At 41.8% G+C, this 13285-nt stretch overlaps 2 protein-coding genes and 2 non-coding genes across 7 annotated transcripts; all 4 read left to right on the top strand.

The window, feature by feature from the left end:
- Window positions 1-855: 855 nt before the first annotated feature.
- Window positions 856-4014, top strand: prim1 (DNA primase subunit 1). Its single transcript, XM_084681001.1, has 13 exons — window positions 856-1092; window positions 1346-1503; window positions 1712-1818; window positions 1923-1996; window positions 2085-2221; window positions 2374-2432; window positions 2526-2640; window positions 2743-2829; window positions 2917-3049; window positions 3161-3230; window positions 3343-3449; window positions 3622-3720; window positions 3813-4014. Exons 1-13 carry the CDS (start codon window positions 984-986, stop codon window positions 3830-3832), a joined length of 1275 nt encoding a protein of 424 aa, XP_084537127.1. The 5' UTR covers window positions 856-983; the 3' UTR covers window positions 3833-4014.
- A 102-nt stretch (window positions 4015-4116) lies between these two features.
- LOC146252082 (uncharacterized) lies at window positions 4117-13079 on the top strand. Of its 4 annotated transcripts, none has more exons than XM_084680997.1 (10): window positions 4118-4247; window positions 5417-5492; window positions 8481-9980; window positions 10062-10172; window positions 10888-10973; window positions 11317-11394; window positions 11907-12053; window positions 12270-12398; window positions 12570-12692; window positions 12957-13079. In XM_084680997.1, the coding sequence occupies exons 2-10, from the start codon at window positions 5423-5425 to the stop codon at window positions 12969-12971; spliced, it is 2259 nt and encodes a 752-aa protein (XP_084537123.1). In that variant the 5' UTR covers window positions 4118-4247; window positions 5417-5422; the 3' UTR covers window positions 12972-13079. The 4 variants fall into 4 exon arrangements, with proteins under 4 accessions (XP_084537122.1, XP_084537123.1, XP_084537125.1 ...); XM_084680999.1 differs by having other exon boundaries at window positions 4119-4247; window positions 8481-9887; XM_084680996.1 differs by having other exon boundaries at window positions 4117-4247; window positions 8481-10172.
- Window positions 11120-11193, top strand: LOC146252084 (small nucleolar RNA SNORD59). Its single transcript, XR_014732177.1, has one exon. It is a non-coding gene; the product is annotated as a small nucleolar RNA SNORD59 (small nucleolar RNA).
- Window positions 12816-12889, top strand: LOC146252083 (small nucleolar RNA SNORD59). Its single transcript, XR_014732178.1, has one exon. It is a non-coding gene; the product is annotated as a small nucleolar RNA SNORD59 (small nucleolar RNA).
- Window positions 13080-13285: the final 206 nt, after the last annotated feature.

Here is a 13285-nt window from a genome sequence, read left to right as displayed (position 1 = left end):
TCAATTTACAGCAGGTTTACTTCAGTCAGGGGAGTCTGAGACTAGATGGCACAACAGAAGCAAAGGAGGCCACACGTCCTGGATTTTTCAAAGGTTCATGGTACATCTAGTCATTTACATTCAGCAGACACTCTTATCCAGGGCAACTTACAGTAAGTACAGGACCTTTCTCCCCGAGGCAAGTAGGGTGAAGTGTGCAAGGACACAACTTCATTTTTGGCACAGCCAGGAATCGAACTAGCAACTTTCAGATTACTAGCCCGAATCCCTAAACGCTCAGCCACCTGACTCCCCATGTTCTTAACACAATATGCTGCTGGTTGAATTCTGAAGTGAACCCTGAGAGGCATGAGTCAGTCTGCTAACAGGGGCACATCTTCGCTGATACCTCTGGAGAAACTGCAGTGCGGTGGTCGTGAAGAAGGTGGTGTGTACAGAGAGACATCTCATTGATATTCATTGAGCGCTCCACAACAGCAAATTACAGTTATATCGCCCTCCAGTGGTTTCAAAGTGAAGGTGCAAACTGGCAGCAATAAACAATAAAACCTGCACAAGGACAGGCTACATATATAACTTTATTTTAAATGTTACCTTCTTACGATGGGGTGAGATACAGTATGCCTATATGAAGAGTGATCACTGTCTAAATATAATGACATGGGAAAAGGTAGCGATGGTGCAGTGATGGATAACAAAACTACATATCCCATGAAAACATGTTCACAACAACTTTTTGGCTCTCCGCTTGATAGCACCATCGTTTTATAACACATTTTACGCCAGATGGACGGAGTTAAGCGTTTTTGACTAGTTCTGTCAGTCAAAGCTAACGATTCCGCCTACCGGGATTGTTGTACTTTACAAAACGAAGCGCCTATTTACAGATTTTGGCGCGTTCACTCCGCGGTGTGGTAGTTTTATGTGTCAAAGCAGCCAGATCAACTTTAAAATAGGTTTTCATATATTTTACATTTCTAGCAATGCTGTCCTCAGATTACGACCCAGCATCGCTACCCGATTTATTGCCTTTGTATTACAGGCGACTTTTCCCATATTATCAATACTACCGGTGGTTGAACTATGGAGGAGGTGAGCTGGTTGGATAGCAAGCTAAGGCAACAATTGATGTTAGCTAGTATTTAACTATCACCGTCACAATAATAATATAAAATGGCTTTAAGTTGTTTTTGTTTAAATTAAAGATACCCGTATCAAAAGATTTAACTTTGAAATCATTAGCTATTTAACCTTCTTGCTACTATTTTGGAACTATATGCTATATGAATCACTTAGCTGTCATCAGTAACTTCTAATGTTGTTATTTGTGCCCTGCTTCTCACAGTGACAAAGAACTACTTCCAGAACCGAGAGTTTAGCTTCACCCTGAAAGATGACATTTACGTTCGATACCAGTCTTTTAGTAGTCAGCACGAGTTAGAGAAAGAGATGCAGAAGATCAACCCCTTCAAGATTGATATCGGGGCTGTCTACAGTCACAGAGTGAGGCTTTGTTACTGTTCGACTGTTTTTCTAGCCCCTCTACCATTGATTATGGTGATTATGCTAGTGTTAATCAGGTGTGAATGCTGAAAAAGTACATGTTTCTTAAGAGAAGAGAATGGAGTAGAGGCTTGGGGTTTTTCAGTGATTGTTTTGGCTGTCTTGCTTAATTTTCCATAATTGCAGGTTATTTCTTTGTCACTTACAGCCCAATCAGCACAACACAGTGAAGTCTGGAACCTTCCAGGCTCTGGAGAAAGAGTTGGTGTTTGATATTGATATGACAGACTATGATGATGTCAGAAGCTGCTGCAGGTATCTAAATTACAGCCACACAAAAAAATCCAAAAGAAACCCTCTGATGTTAAGCTTATCCGGATGCAGAGGTTTTGCCCAATGTTTTGTTCTGCTGTTTTCAGTGCTGCAGACATCTGCCCAAAATGCTGGACTCTGATGACTATTGCCATCCGTATCCTGGACAGGGCGCTTCGAGGTGAATTAAGAAAACTAAAGTTTGTAGATAAGGAATAATCCCTGTAGCAGGTTGACTAATGGCAAATGGCAATACTATTCTATTCCAGATGACTTTGGTTTCCAGCACTGCCTGTGGGTTTACTCTGGCAGAAGAGGGGTGCATTGTTGGGTGTGTGACGAGGCAGCCAGAAAGCTCTCTGTGGCAGCACGCTCTGCTGTTGCAGAGTACCTCAGCCTTGTGAAGGTAATGTGACATATTAATACAACATGTCTCTTGTTCCACACTCATCAAATTAACACACTGAAAGTAAAAAGCCTTCGCACCCAATAAGAAATATTGAAAGTGATTTCTGATAATAAAATATTTTCTTATGGAAAATAATTTGCTTTTTAAAGGGTGGGGAAGAGACAGCAAGGAAAGTGGTGCTGACAGACCCAATTCATCCTTTCATCAAGTAAGACATGCAAAGCTTTCTTGCTCCTTAATAAACCATGGAGCTTGAGCTTAGTTTTGTATTTGTCGCATAAATATTCTCTGTACCTACCAGAGAGGCCCTGACAGTGGTGACGCAGTACTTCCCTCAGTATGCTCTAAAGGACCAGGACATAATGGGCATCAAGGAGACTACTGACAAAGTGCTCACCCTCGTCCCTGAAGATATCCTTATTTATTTTTTAGAGTCTTGCCAGGACACACACTCAGCATTATTATAAGGCCTTGTTACAATAAAATGTCAATGTCCTTAACCATATACTTAACATATCAGGAAGGAGTTGCTGCAGTACTTTCAGAGTGAGAAAAATCCTGAGAAGCGCTGGGACAGGCTCAAGATTCTAGCCGAACAAAAACGTGTAAGTGATGTGTCAGTAAAAACTAAGCTATGTTAAAGCTCACAATATTCGGCATGTTGGCTGACCACTTATTTTTCATTCAACCAGGGAACTACTAAGAAAGGCCACTACTTTGAAATGGAGATTATGCTGCAGTATTGCTACCCACGACTTGATGTTAATGTCAGTAAAGGAGTCAACCACTTACTAAAGAGCCCCTTCAGTGTCCACCCCAAAACAGGTTGAGACAGCCCTCCTAGCTAAGCATGGTTACACACACTAAAAAATAGACATTTATATTCCTTTCTATCAAACATGTAACTTTTTGCATACATTTTCTGCACCCTATTAGGGCGAATCTCTGTTCCTATTGACCTGAGAAAACTGAATGAGTTTGATCCCTTTGATGTGCCCACTATCAGGTAAGTTTTGAGTCAGTTTGTCACTTCTTTGTCCTGCTTCCCTTTTGCCCAAGTCTGGTTGATACTATGTGAGCCATACTCATCAGTGGTATTATTACCCTTGCTGTTCCAGTCTAATCTGTGAGGAGCTTGATCGGCCCAGGACAGCAGAGGAAGATGAGGAAGATGCCAAGGAGAAAGAGAACGAGAAAGAGGCAGCAGAGCGACGGAAGTTGAGAGGTAACAAGCAAGAACCTCACCTTAGATGATACACTATATGTAGCCTAATCTGTCCTTTCAAGCTTTTCAACGTGTATTGTTGCATTGTTACTAAACAGTGCATTTCGTCATATTTTCCAAGATATGTTTTAGGCAACAAAATGCATTATGATATATTTTTCATTTCCTATAGACTACAAACGTACAAGCTTGGCTAAGTATGTGAAACTGTTTGATCAGTTTGTGGAAAGCATGGCACGCTCTCGGAAAGGCGAGCTTCTGAAAAAGAGTGGTACGTAAAATACAATTTTAAAATCCTGATGTGAAGATCACATTAAGATGTGAACAAGTTAATGACAATACTTTTTCCTTTTTTTCTCACAGATATGCAAAAGGACTTTTAAGTCTACAGATGTTGTATGTGTGATCTAATTAAATGTCCACAATTTGATTATGCTCATTGCATTTATATTAAAGGTAGACATTCCCCTACAGCTACTCATGCACATACAACATTCTGCATATTTTTATTTTTACTGTGCATATTTTTGTTTTCATTTCTTTAATAAAATACTTTCATACATTTTTTATGTCTTTGTAATTTTCGTACAGTTTAACTACACTGGCTACTTGTATTCAAAGTGAAACATTTATTATTCATATTCGTGCTTGATTTTGTTAGTGGAAAAAGATGCAACCCCTCAATTCTAACAAGCTCAAACACAACCCGGAACCAGAAGTAAAGCTAGTCTGATATCACCGCGAGACAGAGGTCAGAAATCCCTCTTACAGCCATCTTGGAAATAGTGTCCTGACTCGGTGAGTGTCTCTGCTTGTAATCTAACTTCATCCTACAAATTGTCTACGATATAACTTCCAACAACATAGATTTTATGGTTCGTTAGAAAAATGCATTCGCATTTATGTAAATATTACAATTTTTTGTTTGCTCTACAATAAAATACCCACCGTAAATGTTCCTCATCGCTAGTTCAAAATGGGAGGGGGGGGGGACGGGGAAAGGACGGTACATGGCGCTAGCAAACTCGGGCCGACTTGGTTAGAGTTAATATGGATATTAATGTTCGAGAACCAACTTGACAGATTTGAGTTATCAGCCTCCTGGAGTGCATGAGAAATATACTGGCAGGGCACACTTCATTTGTTATTATTTCATGCTGATTGTGCTGTCAGTGTAGTTCTAATTACCTGACTAGCTAGAGTTCGCGAAAAAGGAAGGAATCTTCTTTGTCAACTATCCTAGCTAGATTTACAGTGCACCGTTAGTCTTCAGAACATAAGAGCATGCTACTTTTGTGGGGTGTTGACAGAACTCAATAATGTTAGTTGATAAATGGGAGTTAGGCATCAGAGATCCACTTTACCTGGGTTTGAAAATAGTTGCTAGCATGCCTGGTTCAGTAGCTTCAAGCTTTGACTGGGCAGCCAGTAAGCATTTACAGTACAAATATGTTGCAAGCCTGCTTGCTTTCGCTGTTCAGTCAAGTCAAATCGCTTGACTCGATGGGTTTTAACTGAATTATACTTTTTAAAACTTGTAAAATCCACTGTCCTGCAACCAATCCTATTATCTAAAATGGCTACTGAGAAAGACTAACGATAACGTTAGTCAGCAATCTGCCTTCTTGGTTAGTCGGACACGTGAATTGAGGCAGGCATGTGCACAATAAGGTTAGTTAGCAGATAGCAAGATGGTATACAATCGCCATAGAAATGTGTTTAAACAAGTAAAATCGGGCGGGGCCATGTAGTCTATACTTGATACCCTTTCAACGTCGACATTTTCAATGATGACATTTTAGCACAAGGATATTGCCATTTGGACTTAATAAAAAGATTATGAACCAATTTCATTTAATACGGTTTGTGTCTCCAGGGATCTTGGTTCGTGACTCACATTAATAGTTCAAGTTAACATTAATGGTCAACTTCCAAAGTAACCATGTTATTCCTTTATCTCCTTTCAGACAAAAATGCCCGGCGAAGCCACAGAGACAGTTCCAGTCACCGAGCAGGAGATGCAGCAGCCTCAAGTAGAAACTGGTATGTATGATACATTTATTTCCCACTTGCATGTTACAATACTAAACAACCCAAGTAAATGGGGTCCTGGAACTCAAAATACTACACTGGATATATTGATAAATTCTAGGTCTATGTCTAGCCCTACATATGGTGGCTGTCAATCTAGAATAACTTCGCATTCCATTATTAGAATAACCATAGAAAGTCATTGAATACCAATGGTGACCATTTTTTTTTTCTCTTGTGGGTCAACTGAGTGTTGCCCTGGTTCCCCTTTTGAGTATGTATGAGAAATGTGTTGGGTTTATTTTAAAATGAGTTGACTTATCTCAAATCTTTTTATATGGTGGTTGGATAGGATAAGGGACAAAATGTGTCCTTCAAAAATAATTATTATTTCCACTGTTCAGAAAAAGGGTTAACCAGGACCCCAGTTTACACAAACAAACTCACAACAGCCTGTTGAATGTAACTGCACAGACAACTGTGTTGTATAACACACATGGGTAATGCACGGGTATTTGTAGTCTGGCACACTAGGACTGAACATTGCAGTGAAACAAACCCTGCACGAAAACATTTAAATTAATGAGCAATCTTGTCAAAAAGGCGTGGCACTGATCATTATCATGGTAAAACATGTTTTTTGGTTTTGTTTATTTCATACACATCGTTTTCATTGACCATGTTAAAGTAGCCATCAGTATAATAACACTTGTTTATTTCTTTGGTAGAGACTTTGGCTCATGTTAAATTACAATTTAGTCTGTAGTATTGAATGCAACCCTTCCTTCAAGAAGGTTTTCCTCACTTAGGGTCTGAGAGTTGTATATTCCCACTGCCGATCTTTTAGGCATAAACACTGCATGATATCTGGGAAATGGGCACAAGTTTCGTGTGTGCGCACACAACACACCTATTCTTGGTTTTCTTTCAACTGGTGAATGTAAAGCTTATGTCTGCATCCCTGAACAATATCACTCATACATTGGTTCAATTGAAATGTGGTAATCACAACCCTAATGTACCTAAATGTTTTTGTTTTTAACTAAGAATTTTGGACCTGAGCTTCTATGAAGGCCTATAGTGCCATGTCCATATCTTAAAGGGTTCAATTCAGTAGCCCTGCCTCTGTACAGTAACTTTCCCCTTCCCTCAACACACACACCATCGCAATGACTACATCACTCCCTGCTGCTCCTCCTCTTGCTCCTCCTTTCCATCCTATCTGCTCCAGGGGTGTTGAGTCCCTCTGTTCCCCCTGAGATGGCTGTTTCTGAAGTGACCAAGGCAGCCACTTTGGAGAATCCAGTGCCTGCAGAAGGCTCCATGGAGATTGAGATACAACCAGTGCTAGAAGTTCCCATAGGCCAACTTAACGGTGTAGCTCTGGTTGAAGGTACTATGCAGGCTGAGGTGTCATTACCTTCAGATGAAGCTTCTATACCACAATTGACCACTGACCCAGTTGAAGCTGCCACACCTGCCCAAGAAGAAGCAGCTGTTCAAGAACCCTCAGCCCTCAGTGAGGATTCAGCTGTTCAAGACCAACAAGATGCAGCCATAGAGCTTGTTGTACAAGAGGAACCTGAGCTAGCTGCAGGAGAACCTGCTGTACATGACCCTGTGGTGGTGGCCAAAGATGCTCCTGTCCAAGAACCAGTGCCAATTGTGGAAGAGGTTGCTGACACAGTGGATGGCACGGCACGAGTTGCCCCAGAGGTCACTTCCGAGCCTGCGGTTGATATTATCAATGAAGACTTGAAGATAGTTAGCCTATCTACAAATGAAGCTGATGATGCCAAACCAAGCTTTGAAGTGGTTAGATCAGACACTGTCGCAACTGAACCGGAATCACTGCCTGCTGATTTGACTGGGGTGACCAGTCTTGAGAAAGAGCCAATTACTTTGCTCTCTGAAGCCATCCAGACAAAGGTGATGTCTAATCGTGCAGGCCCATCCCTCACCACCCGGCACCTGTCAGGTGGGTTCATTTGTGTGGAAAGTTAAGCTGCTTTTCCATTTCCAACCCAGCTTCCTCTCAGATCTTTGGTTCCACATGTTTGCAACAATAAGGCCTTTTTCCGTTTCAACTGGTACTTAAACTGGTAACAACACTCTTATGATGAATCAATGGTAAACGCTTATTTGAAGCATAATCTATATTTTTAATTTGGTTTGTTTAAAACTTGCGGTCTCCTTTTAAATACGGTTTTACTCTTGTTATTTCTTGAAGCAGGCCAGTCCATTTTGTACTGAATGTTTAAAAAATATCTCACGTCCATCAACTCGTCTTTTTTGCCAGTTTGTAATCATTGTCTTATGACTGTTGCATTTTTCTCACTGTCTTCCTTGTCAATGTATTTAGATCTCTATGAAACAACTCAATGATCCAATTTTGTATAATGAGAAGGCTATACTGTAACGTGCATGGCGAGTATTTGTTTTCTGAAGTTGTAAGAATAGGATTGATCCAACATTTCTCAACTGTACACATCTCTTGCAATGTGTTTACTACTTATAGATTTAATTAGACATATCTTGTCATTATATACAAAGTTTACTTGAAGTTAATAACGGTTGATTATTTGGTTTTGAGCTGGAAATGGTTTGTATGTGCTCTTGTTATACTAGCAATAATTAAGGTTTGAGGGTTACTTTTTAGAGGGTCACTGGTCTATAAACTGTCTCACTCATCAGTAGTGCCACGCTATGTCAATGCAGATTGCCATGCATTTTGCCGTTTACCCCTTTGCACCGAGTGAGTCCTCAGATTTGACCATGGGTTGTTAACTTTGGAGAAACACTAAATTGAGTGTGTGGAATTGTGCTTGAATTGTGTTTTCAAGTTGATTTACGGTTCTAATGGATTTGCTTGGACACTTGAGTGTGGTGTGGTGTTCACTTTTTCTTAATCATGATGAGGCAAAAGTACTTCAGATGTTAACACGCATGGATCCACCTTTCACTAAATTCCGCACTCATAAAAACATTTGTTTCGTTCAGCCACACCTCCTGCCCCTGAAAGTGTGGCTGCCCCCGCTCAGGCTGCTGCTGGCCCAGCTAAGGCCAAAGGCAAAGAGGCAAAGGGTGGACCAGGTTCTACTGCCCCAAAGGCTGTCCCTGGCAGAAGAAAACGATCCTCGATGTCTGCCTCCTCCTCATCTCCCACCTCCCCCAAGTCCACTTCATCCTCCACTCCACGATCTCCTTTAGCGTCCTCACCCGGAGGCTTTGCATCTAGCCCAAGCAATCGTGCCACCCCCAAGGTTGTAAAGGCTGGCAAACAAGGAAAGGTTAAAGGAGAGCCATTCAAACCCTTGCCAGTCCCAGCTGGGGCTCCTGTTCCAGTACCAGTTGTAGCTGACCCTGTTGAGTGTAAATCTATCCCACCAGCAGAGGCCAAGCCTGTTGAGCCCAAAACTGAACCTATTGAGGCCAAAGTGACCCCAGTTGCGCTTGAACCTGCCCTCGTTTCTGTCCCTGCTGAGCCTGCTGCCCCCACACCCATCCCGCCCAAGCCTGTTGCAGCCCCTGTGGCTTTCAAAGTGACTTCTAAGCCTGCTGCTGCTGCACCTGTCTCATTTGCAGAAGCAGTTGCAAGAGGTTCCCCTAAACTTGCTCCTGAGGTGTCTGCAGTCAGCCCAGAGCCCAAATCAATTGAGGTTACAGAGAAGGTTGAGGTGAAGGCATGTTTGGCCCCTGTCCCAGATCCAATTATACCCGCCCCCCAGGCTGCACCCTTACCTGCCTTGGATGATGACCTCCCTCCTCTTATTCCACCAGCAGAGCCTGTCAAAATGCCAGTTTTCCTACCCCCTGCTGTAGTCGAGTTCCCTAAGCTTGTAACAGGTCCTTCTAAACCGTCAGCAGTTGAGGTGATTAACCAGCCAGCTGCACAACCAGCTCCCCCTAAACCTGCCTCAGTTGAGCCTGTTATTGAGCCTACTGTTGTACCAGCTCTTGAACAGGCAGCTGTACCAACCCCTCCTCCCCATGCTGAGGGTGCTGCTGAAAAGTCAGCTAAGGTACCTGCCCCAGCGGTTCCTAAACCTACCTCTGTTGAGCCTGCTGCTGATAAGCCAGTTGCTGCTCCTGCACCAGCTGCAGTGCCTACTCCAGCAATTCCTAAACCTACCCCTGTTAAGCCTGCTGCTGATAAGCCAGATCCTGCTCCTGCACCAGCCCCTGAACGAGCTGCAGTGCTTACTCCAGTGGTTCCTAAACCTACCCCTGTTAAGCCTGCTGCTGATAAGCCAGATCCTGCTCCTGCACCAGCCCCTGAACCAGCTGCAGTGCTTACTCCAGTGGTTCCTAAACCTACCCCTGTTAAGCCTGCTGCTGATAAGCCAGATCCTGCTCCTGCACCAGCCCCTGAACCAGCTGTAGTGCCTACTCCAGTGGTTCCTAAACCTACCCCTGTTAAGCCTGCTGCTGATAAGCCAGATGCTGCTCCTGCACCAGCCCCTGAACCAGCTGTAGTGCTTACTCCAGTGGTTCCTAAACCTACCCCTGTTAAGCCTGCTGCTGATAAGCCAGTTGCTGCTCCTGAACCAGCTGCAGTGCCTGCCCCAGCGGTCCCTAAACCCGTTGAAGTGGTTGTTGTACCCCCACCATCCCCCGTTTCAGCCCCAAAACCTGTCACAGTCCCTGCTAAAACTCCAACGAAGGTGGAGCCACTGATCAAGAATGACAAGGGTATTTCTTCTCCTTTCTGTGTCCTGTGTCTCCTGTGTGGTTTCCCAACATTTTTGCTTTCTAGTAAACAAACAAGTAGAGTATATTTGTCTCCATTAGCTCAACTTAAATTGTTAACCTTAAGAACTGGCCTGTTTCAAAGATGACTTAGTTTTTTAAAACTATTTATTGGTTAAATTAGTGCTCCCACATTTGAGGACCATTTCATACTATTTGGGATGGAACCACAAAGTCATTATATTTACAACTGCCAAAAAAGTTCAAGTAACAGAAAGGCTACTTTTGTCTATTAAATATATATTTTTCCTTTTTAGGTTGTAATGCATTTTGAGCTTAATGTGCAACATGGCAAACGTTTATATAATCTGTTTCCTTAAACATTAATACACATTTTTAATTGGGAGGTTCTTTCTGCTTTTAAAGGGTTGATATAAAATATTTTCATTCATTTTCTTACATTTGCCTGCTAATGCATTCATTTTTATACGGATAGCAGGTTCTTCTGTTAACCCCATCCACATAACCGTTGTGTTTCAGTGCCTCAGATGACAAGTAAAACGATCACTATGCACATTCAATATTTCTGTCTCCTCATCCAGGCCTCTTACATACTTGGTCCACTTAAAATAACAATTTGTCTCATAGGTTACCTCAAGATATGTGAAGTTGTCAACATGTGCTTTGGCTCATTGCTGTTTTTGTGGGGGGGCTACAGGTTCTGGCACTGAATCGGACAGTGATGAGTCAGTACCAGATCTGGAGGAACAGGACTCTGCACAGACACAGACGCAGCAGGCTCAGGTAATCACATTTGTGATATTGTAAGAACTGAAGGGGACAGCTCAAGTAAAGGAAAGCAAAAATACTGGCTGAGGTCAAATACTCGTTGATACTGCTTTTACCTCCTGGATATTTGATAATCACCTAGTAATGTTAAGACCCTTGACTCTTCAGTGATGAATAACACAGTGACTTTCGTTCTTCTGAGTCTACTGAAGCCAATCTTTCTGTCCTGAGAAGAGAAAAGGTCCAAGGTGAAATGCCTGACAAGTATTTAGCGATAAAAACGATCAGGTCTTGACCTTTGACTGCATGCTATGGGTTATTTTATATTGTGGAGGTTTTAATGTTTTCTTTTTTACAGCTTGCTGCTGCTGCAGAGATCGATGAAGAACCAGTAAGCAAAGCCAAACAGAGCCGTAGTGAAAAGAAGGCACGAAAGGTAACAAGTAATCTTCCTTTCAGTAACCTACCCATCTTAAAATGTATTTCCTTACTTGCATCTGTTGTAATGTTTTATGCTTACCTATTTGAAAGAAATGTGGGGCACAATGCTATGTGGATCATAACCATAGCAGTAATTAACAGGGCTTGAACCTTTTGGTCGCATATCTTCCCAAAATCTTATCTGTGCGACCTCAAAATATATTTGGGAGCATTTGTGCGAGTGCAAATAATCGTTATGCTGCAACCTGTTTTAATTTCTTTACAAAACTCGCAGTCAAAATTTGAAGTGCTGTAAAGGTGATATAGAAATGTGTGGTTGGCGCTCGTACATTTTTGCTGGTGCTCCTAACTTTTTTAATTAAGGAGCACCAGTGCTACCAAGTAAAAACATTATTTCAAGCCCTGAATTAAGGTTCTCTTTAAAATCAAACTGATTTTGGGGGGTCCTTTCCTTGCTTTTAATACATGAACATGACTTGCATAACTTTTCTTTCCCCCCCCTTTCAGGCTATGTCTAAATTGGGTCTAAGGCAGGTAACGGGAGTCACCAGGGTTACCATTCGTAAGTCAAAGAACATCCTGTTCGTCATCACCAAACCAGACGTGTACAAGAGTCCTGCATCAGACACCTATATTGTCTTTGGTGAGGCTAAGGTAAGATGCAAACAGTGAACATTCGCTGGTCTTAATAATGTTTAATGTCTCACTCTGGTCAATAACAAACAGCAGGTTTTTTTTCTTCTCTGGGATTACATTTGAAGATGCAACTTTTTAATTAATGTGCTGTTTTTTTGACTGCCTGTGTCCAGTTGCTTTTTATGTCAAATTAATTATTTGGTATCACTCATTATACTGTTCTTTGTGCATTAGATTGAAGATCTGTCTCAGCAAGCCCAGCTAGCCGCTGCAGAGAAGTTCAAGGTACAAGGAGAAGCAGTGTCAAACATCCAGGAAAACACACAGACGCCCACTGTACAGGAGGAGAGCGAAGAGGAGGAGGTTAGAGATGACGGGGGGGGGGGGGTCTCTTAACTGTGTCTTCATATCTTGTTAACTCTTAATGATGCATACTGTTCTCGTCGTGTATTCCACTTTCCTAAACAAATTGGAATCAATCAAATCTCATCAATCTCTCAACGTTCTGTATTTGAACTGTGCTATTCTGAATAGGTTGACGAGACTGGGGTTGAGGTGAAGGACATTGAACTCGTGATGTCACAAGCCAATGTGTCGCGGGCAAAGGCTGTACGCGCCCTGAAAAACAACAACAACGACATCGTCAATGCTATTATGGTAAGGTTGGGTGTTTATATAAATATATATAGTCTGTGTTACACACACACACACACACACACCATCTGTGAGCTTGTCAGTCTAAACTCAAATGATCGGTTCAGACTATATTGAATTATGCTCTCTTCTATGATGATTGATACAGTGACTTTCGTTCTTCTGAGTCCAATGAAGCCAACCTTTCTGTCCTGAGAAGAGAAACCTATTTCAAAGTCAAAAAGCTTTAGCTTGTACAAAAATTTACGTTTGTTCTTGTTTTCACAGGAATTGACGATGTAAGAGCACATGGGAGGAGAAGGGGTTTATGAAAGGTTGCTGATTTAATCTACACTTGTTTGTACAATTTATACCCAAGATGGAAATAAAGTTGTGGCTTGATGAATTGAATTTAGTGTCTCTTTGAATTTTGGGGTGTATGAAATTGAATGCACGTACATTTGGTGTTAACAAAACTCAACACATTCTTTGGGAATTTAAGTAAAATAAGTTGGGAAAACTGAAGAGCTATTTAGGCACTCCCAGTTTTCATTATGTGGGACTGAAGATGAGTCTTGTACAACAGATCTAGATAACATGCACAGACATAAATTAAG

Source organism: Hypomesus nipponensis, chromosome 18 (assembly GCF_054491055.1).
Source record: "Hypomesus nipponensis isolate SF chromosome 18, ASM5449105v1, whole genome shotgun sequence".
In the NCBI taxonomy this organism is placed as follows: Eukaryota; Metazoa; Chordata; class Actinopteri; order Osmeriformes; family Osmeridae; genus Hypomesus; species Hypomesus nipponensis.
The sequence above is the reverse complement of the archived record's forward strand: the minus strand, read 5'-3'. Positions and strand labels throughout refer to the sequence as shown.

Coding starts and splice junctions, on each gene's coding strand:
- LOC146252082 (XM_084680996.1), top strand. CDS start 5,423: ATGCCCGGCGAAGCCACAGAGACAGTTCCAGTCACCGAGCAGGAGATG. Junction 10,173..10,887: donor ACTGATCAAGAATGACAAGG/GTATTTCTTCTC, acceptor GGGGGGCTACAG/GTTCTGGCACTGAATCGGAC. Junction 12,399..12,569: donor AGGAGAGCGAAGAGGAGGAG/GTTAGAGATGAC, acceptor TATTCTGAATAG/GTTGACGAGACTGGGGTTGA.
- prim1 (XM_084681001.1), top strand. CDS start 984: ATGCTGTCCTCAGATTACGACCCAGCATCGCTACCCGATTTATTGCCT. Junction 3,450..3,621: donor AGAGCGACGGAAGTTGAGAG/GTAACAAGCAAG, acceptor CATTTCCTATAG/ACTACAAACGTACAAGCTTG. Junction 3,721..3,812: donor CGAGCTTCTGAAAAAGAGTG/GTACGTAAAATA, acceptor TTTTTCTCACAG/ATATGCAAAAGGACTTTTAA.